The 12,154-nt window shown below is 41.1% G+C and overlaps 2 protein-coding genes across 8 annotated transcripts in view; one reads left to right on the forward strand and one right to left on the reverse strand.

Annotated features, from left to right (window-relative positions):
• The window catches only part of PARP9 (poly(ADP-ribose) polymerase family member 9), a 41,098-nt gene extending 39,411 nt beyond the window's left edge, over positions 1 to 1,687 (reverse strand). For all 7 annotated transcript variants that reach the window (XM_081302811.1, XM_081302808.1, XM_081302807.1 and 4 more), the window contains exon 1: positions 1,591 to 1,687. The gene's annotated coding sequence lies outside the window, so the exon portion shown is untranslated. The remainder of the gene's footprint in view (positions 1 to 1,590) is intronic.
• DTX3L (deltex E3 ubiquitin ligase 3L) lies at positions 1,619 to 11,205 on the forward strand. The gene is made up of 5 exons (XM_081302814.1): positions 1,619 to 1,958; positions 3,176 to 3,384; positions 5,601 to 7,136; positions 7,927 to 8,144; positions 8,960 to 11,205. Exons 1-5 carry the CDS (start codon positions 1,775 to 1,777, stop codon positions 9,027 to 9,029), a joined length of 2,217 nt encoding a protein of 738 aa, XP_081158940.1. The 5' UTR covers positions 1,619 to 1,774; the 3' UTR covers positions 9,030 to 11,205.
• The last annotated feature ends 949 nt before the right edge of the window (positions 11,206 to 12,154 follow it).

Below are 12,154 nucleotides of genomic sequence, written 5' to 3' on the forward strand. Positions count from 1 at the left end.
TTTACTTTCTCCACTTAATATGTGCCAGAGATCTGTTCACAGTAGCACATTGAGATGGACCTCATTTTTTTTCACTATTTATTGTATTCCATTGAATAGAAATACTATAAGTTATTTAACTATAAGTTATTTAATGCTGTTCCCCATTCATGGACATTTAAGGAGTTCCCAGTCTTAAGCTACTGTAAAGAAGCCTATAAAGAACAATTTTGGGGCCTGGGAATGTGATTCAAGTGGTAGTGCACTCGCCTAGCATGCATGAGGCACTGGGTTCGATTCTCAGCACCACATAAAAACAAAATAAAGACATTGTGTCCATCTAAAACTAAAAAAAATTTAAAAAAAGAACAATTTTGTACCTAGGTCGCTTAACACATAATATATCAATGGGACAAATTCTTGGATGTGGTACTGAAAAAATTCGGCATATGCAATTGTAATTCTGATAGTAGTGCCAAATTGCTGTCCATGAAGACCGGCCATTACTAGTCATTTCCACATGCAAAAATCTCATCTTTGGCCTCTCTACCTCCATTCATCCCTGGCTGGAAATGTGTTCTTTGCATTGTTGTCAGCTCCTTCTTTCTAAGATACCAATCTGACTCATCAGTTTTTGGCTTCCTTTGTTTCCAACTCTTCCATTTCTATCATCAAGACCTTTCACCATCTAGACATGTGCTGTTCAAGGTAGACCATTGGGCACATGTAGTTATCAAGCACTGGACATGTGGTTAGTCTGAAATGAAATGTGAAGTAAATAAAAGAAAAACACTGGAGGGCAAAGACTTAGAATGACCAAAGAGATCATAAATTATCCCATTATCTGCTGAAATAATTAGTTTGAATATATTAAATAGCAGCAGTAAAATTAATTTCACCAGTTTCTTTATATGTTTAATAATATGATGAAGAATTTTACAATTAACATGTGACTCCCTTTATATTTCTATTGAACAGCACAGATCTGAGTAGGCCCTTCCTTTTGCATGTCCCTGTCCATCTCCTCCCCTTCCAGGTCCCAGGGCCCTCTGTGTTTCAGACCACAGCACTCCTGGTCCCAGATGCACTCCATTTCTCTTCCCTCCCTAGCCCCCCACTCAACACTTTTAGAGAGTGTCCAATTCCGCTCAAAACTTTCACTTGGAGGTCTTCAGAGATTTGCTTCCTTGTTCACAGGTCTGCCTCCCTTTGCAGCCCTTCAGCTAAGGGACCTCTTACCCCTCCTGCACAGGGCGGCAACCATTCCGTACTGTTGGCCAACTCAAGGGAAGAGGGCAGAAAAGCGCCTGTCTACCGGACAGAGCTGCTGGCAGGGAGCACGTCACAGGTAACAATGCGGATAAACAAACTAAAAACTTTTTTTTTCCTTTTAAAAATTAGGTTAAGTATAACGTGAACTCGGAATGCGAATTACATGTGGCAAACAGCAATAACAACAATGGTTTAAAAGAACAGAAACACATGAGAAACTTATTTTCCCTGCCTGGCTAACATCCTAACCTGGGGACGCCTGGCCCGGGGACCCCCGTCTTCGCCCGCCCTCGCTCGAGCCTGCAGGAGAGCGGACCCCCAGGGACTGGACCCACTTACCCGACGCTGGCTGCGGGGCGGACTGCACAGACCAGAGGGGAGGCGGCTCTGCTGGGAACAGGGAGGGACTTCCAAAGAAGCGAAACTGAAACTTTGAGGCCCCAGTCTGCGGGGCGGGAGGCGCCTTTGCCCCGTCGGGCACAGAAGCGTCCCGGAGCCCCACTCGAGCCGCACGCCGAGCGCCATGGCCTCCAGCCCCTGCCCGCCGTCGCCGCTGCTCGTGCGGGTGTCCCAGTCCATGCCCCGGCTGCACAGGAAACTGGAAAGCTACTTTCAGAGCCGGCTCTCGGGCGGCGGGGAGTGCACGGTCCGGCCCGTCGGCCCGAGCGCCCCGGACACTTTCCGGGTGGAATTCAGAGAAAGGGCAGGTGAGCTGCGGGCAGCGGAGGTGCCAAGGCCGTCCCCGGGATGAGGGGCGTGCAGCGCTGCGGGTTTCCAGGGCGACCCAATTCAGTCTGACCTAGGGGAGCGCGCAGGAAAAAGTATGGAGCTGTTCTCTGTGTGTGTGTGTGTGGGGGGGTAAGAACCGGGAGTTCCTGTTGCCAACATCTCCTGCAACCCCACAGTGGAGGTTAGAGTCCCAGATGTGCCCAGTCCCTGATCCGGGTTGACTACCTCAAGGATGGTACTTTCTAGTGCTTTTCTGAACTGACATATTTTTTTCAATTGCCACAGAAATATAAGTACTGCCCCTTCCCTCCCCAGGTTCCTGGCAGTTGTTGTCCTTGTTGTTTAAGCATTGCAGTTTTATGTTGTAAATAATGATTCAGTTGACTGACTTTTGAGGTTTACAAAAGTAACAGATGCTCCCTATAGAAAAGAGCAAAAAAGAAAACAACGTGGAGATAAACAATGGGAACATTTTGATGTAGCTCCCTCCAGCCATTTCCTATGAATGTCAGAAAACATATGCATTTCTAACAATCTGAGGAAAAACATTGGATTCCTGTTTAAAAAAAAAACTTAATTATTTAATGACTATTATTCCATATCATTGAAAGGCGGACTGGAAACATAACTTTAAATGGGCCAATGATGTTCCATTATCATTAAGTTTTCATTTTTATTGTAAAATGTAAGCTGCCTACTTCAAAGTTCTGAATAGCTCCCCCTATTTCCCCACGAAACTGCTATTCCAGCATGCAGGGAACGGTCTTACAGTGAGGTACTGGGCAGTGTACAGATGCAAGAATAATGGGATTACTGTCAGGCCTTCTGTGGCTGTTGGTTCTGCACCCATGGATTCAACCAACCAGGGATGGAAACTGTCTTAATTACAGGAAAAAAAAAATAGTATCTGTACTGGACATGTACATTTTTTCTGACATTATTCCCTGGACAATACAGTAAGACAACTATTTACATAGATTTACATTGCATTGGGTATTATAAGTAATCTGAGATGATTTAAAGTATGTGAGAGGATAAAAGTAGGTTTATGGAAGTATTACACCATTTTACATAAGGGACTTGAGCATCCATGGATTTGGGGTATCTTTGGGGGTTCCCAAAACCAATTTTCAGGGAATTCCAAGGGCTATTTGAAATTTCTCCTGTGAATGTGTGTTTAATGTCTCCACTGAAGCTAAGGAGGGAGTGTTGAGAAAAGGAGATCACCACATCTCGATTGATGAGAAACCTGTGTCCATTTTTCTGGATACCATTAAGAAGCCAAAAGAGAAAACAAAACCTGGAAGTTCTTCATTGACACAGTCACAAGCTGAAGCACAATCTGGGGAGAAACACCCAAATAAAGGTCCTGTTCCTAATAATGTCAACTCCTATGTCCAAAAGGTGAGTGTTGGAAAAAGCAGCTGGCTGTGTTCTTTAAGTGCCTCCATGGTTACCACACCTACTGCCTTTTTGTCCCAGCAGACAGTGCTGGGGACTAATAATGAGTCAGGCACTGGTTTAAGCACTAGGACACAGAGATGAACACAGCAGACAAGGTCCCTACTCTCATGCAGCTGGTACTGGGGTGGAGAGGTGCACAGAAAAACCATAAGCAAGTAAAAACCTGAAAAAAAATTCAGAGGCTTGAGACCTGCTAAAAAAATAAAATAAGCTTTTGCTTCAGAGAGAACAGGGCCAAGGCAAGAAAGGGAATGGTGAAGATGGTTCTACTTATGACCAGAAGTCAGAGCCAACTCTTCTGTGGTGGAGGCATTTTTGCATGAGACATAATGAGGAGTCAGCCATGCAAGATTCATTCCACAAATAGATATTGACTGACTACTATATGCCAGGCACTGTAATAGGGGCTGGGGACACAGCCAGGCACACAAAGACTTTGCCCTCACACCACTTACCTTTAAGTGAGAGGAACCAACAATGTAAACAAATAGAAATATAATAAAATGCCTATACATTTTGGAAAGAAGAATAAAGCAGGATTAATGAAAGAAACCCTATTGACATAGGATGTCAAGAAGAACCACTCAGATAGAGTCATCTGAACAGACATGATTAAAGTAAGGGAGCTAGATGAGTGGGTTTCTGGAGGAAGAACATTCTAGGCCTTGGCCAAGGGATGCACATGTGCACAGGCCCCACAAAAGCTTATATCCTGAACTCTACAAGCTACAAAGAAGATAGAGTAGGGGAAGACAGTGAGCAAGGGAAGGAGTGCTGGGAACTCAGAGAGGTCAGGTGTTTAGGGGATGATGATAAGGACTTCAGATTTCAACTTAAATGTCAGGAGAGTCATCTGACGGTTTTGATCCAGGGGAGTGGGCATTTTCGTTTACATTTCTAAGGGATCGATCTGGCTGCTGTGTGTGGAAATACATGTGCAGGAAGGGCTAGAATAGAAAGTTAGAGCCCAGTTAGGAAAAGTTGCAATGGGCCAGGTGGAGGATGATAATGGCCTGGACTCTGGATGGTTCCCATAGACATATAAGAACAGGAGATTCAGGAAACATTTTGGAGCTCTAGAGGAATAATGTTCCATGCAGAGAAAAGGGCATGTGCAAAGACCTCAAGGGGGAACCAAACATTAGAAATTTTGCTTTTCTACTACATTTCATTCACCTCTGTCCTTTTTATTGTAAACTAGAATATCTTTCTTATAATTGAGCTTCTAAAAGGTCAAAGTTTAGGAAGGGCCTAGCAACTCTGTGGGAAGTCAAATGTTTAATTTTGTTGGTTTTGTTTTATTTATTGTTGTTGTTATTTGGTACTGGGATTGACCTCAGGAGCGCTTTACCACTAAGCTACATCCCCAGCCCTATTTTTTTTTTTTTTTTTTAATTTTGAGACAGGGTCCCATTAAGTGGATAAGGCTGGCCTTGAACTTTTGATCCTCCTGGAGCCTCAGCCTCCAGAGTCGCTAAGATTATAGGCATGCGCTACCATGCCCAACTCTTTGTTTTTTTATTATTTTTTATTAAATTATTTATTTATTCTAATTTGTTATACATGATGGCAGAATGCAATTCGCTTCATATTACACATACGGAGTATTTATTTTTTAAAGAGGAAGGATAAATAAGAGAAAAATATAGTAATAAGAAAAAAATTATCCTCAGATTTGTGGCTCCTTTCACAGACTATTTTCTGAGGACCACAGCAACTTATCCAGAGAACAGAAATGCCTCTCTCTACTGTCATTCCTCAAAGTCAGACAGGGGCAGCTTTAAAACCCAGTTTCTTTTGTAACATAGAGCTTTTAAAAAATGTTCAAGCCCAGGCTCCCCTGTAGACCATTTATAAGAATCTCTGGAGATGAGCCTGAGCCCTGACCCACTGGCCCTTTATCCTTCCTTCCCCCTCTTTCTTTCTCTCTTTCACTTTTTGAAATTCCCAGGTGATTCTAACATGCAGACAGGCCTGAGACCCTCTAGGCTGTAGCATACTGCATTCTCGTAAAGGATTTGAACAGGTGGCCCCCCATAAGGAAAGGCTTAGTGGTTATTTCTGTAGTCTCAGGGCATTCTGAAGAGTGCTACGTTCTACTGGGGGGCTGGGAGTCTGAGGTATTTTATTTGTTCCTGTTCCTTTGAATTTTTCAGATCTTTCTTACTGTGACAGCCGATCTGAACTGTGACCTGTTCTCCAAAGAGCAGAGGGCACATGTAACCACTCTCTGCCCCAGAGTCAAAAAGTTGGAGGGTGACAATGGAATTGAGAAGGTGTATGGTGATTTCAGAGATATTGAGAAAATATATCACTTCTTAAGTGAGCAGCTCCTGGAGAATGAGAGGAATCAGGAATCTTCCCCTTCTACCACGGAGAGGAAACCACTTGACCAGCAGGACTGTGACAGCTGCTTTTTTCCTTCTGAACCAAAACCCAGGTCAGAAGAAAAAGGCAGCCATTTTGAAATTCCCTTGCATTTATTTGAATACTTCAGATATACCTGTCCTGGTAAAATAGACTCAATAGAGAAAAGATTTGGTGTAAACACTAAAATTCAAGATATCCCTCCCAATACGGTCTATTTAGACTTTACCTCCAGCCATTCAGAGGACATAGAAGCAGCTCGTGAGTCTTTTGTCTGCGAATTTCAGAAGACCACTGAATCTCTAAAGCAAGAACGTGTCCTTTTAGAAGATAGGAAGTTGGCAAATAAAATCAAACAGGAGTTGAGTCACAGGTTTCCCAAGCTCCTGATAAAGGAGCAAGGAGGAGTGCTCACTCTCCTTGGGACCCAAGATGACACTTCAGCTGCCAATCAAAAAATTTCCGAATTTCTTGTCTTAAAACCTGTGAAAATATTTGCTCCCAGTTGCATGAAGAACACAATTGAGATTGACACTGCTCACTATAAGCTTCTAGAAGCTCAGTTACTCCAAAAGATAGTAGAGATAGAGCAAAAGTACAATAGTCATAGTAAAGTTAGTGAGAAAGGTCAGAAAACCTGCATTCTATTTGATCCAAAGGATAAGGAGATAGATCTGTCTGTGCATGCTTATGCAAGTTTCATCGATGCCTTTCAACATGCCACCTGTCAGCTGACAAAAGAAGTCCTTTTACTGAAAACTTTGGGCAAGGAGAAACAGCAGTTACATGGGACTAAGTTTGCTGATGACTTTAGAAAGAGGCATCCAGATATACACTTTGTGCTGAGTCGAGAGTCAATGACTTTGACTGGTTTGCCAAATCACGTTGCAGAGGCAAAACAATATGTCTTAAAGAGTGGGGACCTGTTGCTGTCAGCTGGAGAGAAATTGAACAAAGATCGTGAAACACCCATGGACATTGATAGTAATAATTCAAAAGCAGCTTCACCTCCATTCAAGGACTCTGCAAGTTCTGTGGCCTCCGAAGCAGACAAGAAGGAAAAGGACATCTGTGTCATCTGCATGGACACCATGAGTGACAAACAAGTACTACCAAAGTGCAAGCACGAATTCTGCAGGCCTTGTATAGATAGAGCCATTTCTTATAGGCCTGTCTGCCCCGTGTGTCAGACTTCTTATGGTGTCCAGAAAGGGAATCAACCAGAAGGAACCATGAATCACAGAACTGTAAAACAGTCACTTCCGGGTTATCCATCCTGTGGCACCATTGTCATTACATATAATATGTCAGGAGGCAAACAAACGGTAAGTGTTTCTGGGGTCCCTGGGTTTCTTTCCACTACGTTGAGGGATTATCCTGTTGCCTATTTGACAATGGATTTCCCAGGGAATTATTTCATGGTCATGTGCAAGGGACAGAAACAGTGAAGAAGGTCACTTCATCTGCATATAATGTAGAGCTTTCATGTCTTTTTATTTTTAATTTTTCTTTTTCTCCTTCCACATTTTTATGGGTTTTTATTTTGTTTTGAATTGTTTTGCATGTCATTTGGCAGTGTTGGGGATCAAACCCAGGACTTCATACATCCAAAGGAGGTGCTCTTCCACTGAACCATACCGCTAGCCCTACATGATTTTCTTTTTTTCTTTCTTTTTTTTCCTTTGGTACTGGGGATTGAACTCAGGGGTGCTTAAGCACTAAGCTACACCTCCAGCCCTTTTTATTTTTTATTTAGAAACAGGCTCTCGCTAAGTTGCTGAGGCTGGCTTTGAACTTGTAGTTCTTTTGCCTCAGCCTCCTGAGCTGCTAAGATTACAGGTGTGCACCACCACACCTGGCCCTACATGTATATTTCTTAAGATCAACAAAGGATGAATGGAGAATATGTGTTAGGATAGTAGGAGTCAGGAAGATAGGTAATGTTTGCAGTGTGAAGTTGAAAGAGGAGAAATATAAATTATTAAGAATATAAGTAACACTTTAATGCTTTTCTTGATTTTTTATTTGCTCTCTCTACAAATGAACATATCTATGCATATAGTAAAATTCAGACAGGGGACTGTTTTTGCCTGACATTTTCTTGTCTTTATACAGAACAAGCATCCAAACCCAGGAAGGCCTTATAATGGAATACAGCGAACTGCATACTTGCCTGATAATAAGGAAGGAAAGAAGGTTTTGGAACTACTTTCAAAAGCCTTTGAACAAAAGCTGATTTTCACAGTGGGGCAGTCTCGAACATTAGGAATCTCAAATGTCATTACATGGAATGATATACATCACAAAACATCCTGGTCCGGAGGACCAGAAAAGTGAGAACCTTTTGAAATATAGTGGTTCCTAAACAAAGTATAGAGGTTGTAAAATACAGCAATTTGAGGATGTGGATATAAGGAGATTTTATAGCACTGGTATCCTAGTATTATGAGAAATGCTAATCTGGGATGATAATTTCAAAGAGAGAAAGACTGGTCCCTATAACCACCTACCCTGCCAACTACAAAGTATTAGTTATTAAATTTTGCATCCAAGGGAAGAGGGTTTCAGAACCAAGGTGAATGGTATCTAAGTTGATTAAATTTGAGCATCATGTCTATTTGAAAGGTAGATCCTAGAAGTGTTCCTTTGCTTTCTTTTAAGATCATCTTTCTTTCTGTCCCTTTTTTCTCATCAGTCCACAGAGAAGCTAAACTCTCTTGGTTTTAGTTTTGAGAGGCTAATGGTGGTAAAAGCTACGTTACAGGAAATCTGATTGTTGTTTATGAAACTCAGAATACCTCAGACCCTTGATATTCAAAAAGAAAAATATCCTGAGACTTTTTCAAATTGCCCAAGTTGAAAATCCTACTAGAATTTTCAACTTACAACTCCCTGTAAAATATAGCATATGATTATAATTGTATGAGAATCGCTGCCTACAATAAACTGAGAATTTTAAAGCCTGGTTGGAAAACAGATACTGGTCAGACAGCTAGGCTCACTCACTAGCTAAATGAGAAAACATCTGCACACTGAAGAACAGTTATACATCACCCATAATTGTTCACAACCCTGAATACGAAATCCTCAAATGCAGATGATATTAACCATTTGTGATGATGCTTAAAAGGTTTTTTTCTTTCTGCAGTTATGGCTACCCTGATCCTCACTACCTGGAACGTGTCAAGGAGGAACTGAAAGCTAAAGGAATTGAGTAAGAAAACTGCTGGAAGAATGTCTTAACCCAGGCTTTCAAAGGATATATTTTAGAAGGCTACGTTAATGCAATCCTTCTGTAGAAACACCTTTTAAAAATTTGCATCTCAAGAAGTGGTTTGTATAAGAGTAGAAACCTAGTCTATCACTTTGGAGTGTAGCCTTTTTATGGAAGGCAGAAGCCCCCAAGAGCTGCATAATTTTGCTGCAAAAGTATGTCTCATTCTTGTATTATGGTTGAGGGTGAAGGGTGGGTCCGAAATAATCTTCTCATCCTTCCATTGTACTATAGCAACCGATGGACCCTTTTTCTTTCCTTTTTTATGGAGTTGGGGGTAGAACCCAGGGCCACTGAGATTCGCCCCCACTCCTTGGATCCTCTTTCATTCCCATCTCTAAGGAAGTACTTTAATTATTTCTTTTCTTTCTCTTTAACCTCCACTGGTAAAGATGAGAGCCTTCTGTAAAAAGAAGAGGAAAAACAAGGCTTTACTTATGGAAAATTAGAGAGCCACATGCCCCCCTCTTCCTTTCCCATGGCAAGAAAAGTGACCAGGAGCAGAGATTGGGCAACCTTTGGTAATAAGTGAAATAAGACTCGTATTTCTTAATGACATAGAACATGGAATACAGTTGGTGCTTAATACATTTTTATTTTCTGACTCAAGTTAGAGGAGGTCCACAAAGAGATATATACTTTTAAAATCTTTGACGGAAGCAGGAAGCCATTTCTAGAGTCCTCACCACTCATTTGGAAAACTGAGTTTCTTAACTCCACTATTCTTGGTGGCTGAACTCCTAACCAAGCTCCTGACTTGACTCTTGCTCCTCTCTGATCCTGGGAACCTGCCCCTTGGGTCGCATTTGCCTTGCCGTAGAATTGCTACATGTTTTTGAACAGATGCCCCCTCCACTGAATATGTTGTACTTTTGAATTATCCTGCTTCCATTTTTAACAAATAAGTAAACTTACTTTAGTTTCCATTGTCTACCACTTACAGTAACTATAGCTCCAATGAAGTCATTTGTTGTCTGTTCACTAAATCTCACCAATTCATGTTTTCACTCTTAAAATCTTTCTAATCCTCTCTCTGGAGAAAAAAAGCCTACAACAAGAAATATGTCTCATTTAAGATTTTACTTTTAAATATTTCTCCAAGTCAGAAAAAAAGCTACTATAGCAAATCATCCAGTTATTTATTGTACACTCTCCCAAACTGGTGAGCAAGATGCCTTGTTCTTTTCCTAAAGATACACATGAACACACATTAAGTGTTTTTTTTTCCAATCAGGTAATAATATTTATTGAGTACTTCCCTTGTCACAACCCTTATAAGAGCTTTACATCTGTGTGGTTAGTACAATTAGTTTTTTTTTTTCTTTTTTTTGTACTGGGGATTGAACCCAAGGGGGCTTAGCCACTGAGCCATATCCCAGACCTTTTTTTTTTTGTATTTTATTTAGAGATTGGGTCTCGATGAGTTGCTTAGGGTCTCACTAAGTTGCTGAGACTGGCTTTGAACTCGCAATCCTTCTGCCTCAGCCTCCCAAGCCACTGGGATTACAGGTGTGCACTTCTGTGCATGGCTAGTGTTCCCCTTTTATAACCAAGAAAACTAGACTGGGGATATAGCTCAGGGGTAGAGTGCTTGCCTAGCATGTGCAAGGCTCTGGGTTCAATCCCCAGGACCAAAAAAGAAAAAAAAAAGAAGAAGAAGAAAGAAAGAAAGAGAAAATAGCCAAGAAAACTGATAGAAAACATAAGTAAATTACCAAAGATCACAGTTAATAAATGAAAGTGCTAGCATTTGAACCAGGTAAACTTGCTCCAGGATTTCTATATCCCACCACCGTACTGCCTTCCCACTGAGGTACTTCTCCATGGAGCTGGCCAAGGAGTTCCAATTATTTTAGGCTTCTTTCAGAAATGGACCCCTATACAGTGCTCAAAAGCAAATTTCCTCCAGGAAAGTCCTATTCAAAGGTCTTAAAAACTGGGGCTGGGGTTGTGACTCAGCTGTAGAGCACTCACCTAGCAAGTGCGGGGCCCAGGGTTCAATTCTCAGCACCACATGAAAAATAAATAAATAAAGGTATTGGTCCGATTGAAAAAAAAATCTTAAAAACCCAGAATCTTCTCCTTGTGCAGAGAGTTAAGGAAAATTACGCTAAAGGATCTCTCTCCCCTCTCTCTCTCTCTCTCTCTCTCTCTCTCTCTCTCTCTCTCTCTCTCTCTCTCTTTCTCTCTCTCTCTCTCTTTAATCAGATTATACATTTAGTTTTTCATGATTCATTAAATTCTTTATTGTTATCATTTATTATTTTCTATCTTCTGATCTTTTGGTTAAATTTACTCCAAAGAAGCAGAAGTTTAGTTTCTATTAACTTCTGGATTGCATTCTGTGTGTAAATGCAATTTGCATGGTGTGAGTGGTTTTTGAGCATTTGGATTACTGCTTCTGTTCTTTGGAAGGTCTTTTCATCCACTTTAAATAAAATCAAATCCATGTTTGGAACAGATTGTCTGTGTTCTTTCCCTTGTTCCTTTTTTCTTAGGTTGAGATTCTGGGTATTTTCTTCAACACAAACAGTATAAAACCGTATAACATGTATGTGGACATCTTTGGTTGATTTTGTGTGTAGCCATTTGCTAAATATTATCACAGTAGAATTTCACTATTTACTTCACTGCTGCCAGTTTGGCTATGAAATTCATATTTCTCAATAGTTTTTCTTCCTGACACATAGGTTTCTAAAGAAGATAAAAGTAGCCTACAGGTTTCATCCCTTCTCTTTTGCTAGAGAAAGCACAGGTAAAACCCTATCAAACTATTGCCCCCCTCCTTGCTCACCGAGTACCAGCAAACTGGGTTGCACCCTCCCCTCCCAACGAAAAATAAGAATTAAAAAATACTGAGGGCTGGATTGTGGCTCAGCCATAGAGCACTTGCCTAGCACTGGCGGGATTCTCAGCACCACATAAAAAAATAAAGGCATTGTGTGTCCGTCTACACCTAAAAAATAAATATTTGTTTTTTAAAAAAATAATACTGAGATATTGAATGTTTCCCTAAGAATTATATCAGGAGAAAAACAGTCATTAGGGAAAAATCAGACCATCACTGGA

This window comes from Spermophilus citellus, assembly GCF_964194105.1.
Source record: "Spermophilus citellus genome assembly, chromosome: 7".
NCBI classification, from domain to species: domain Eukaryota; kingdom Metazoa; phylum Chordata; class Mammalia; order Rodentia; family Sciuridae; genus Spermophilus; species Spermophilus citellus.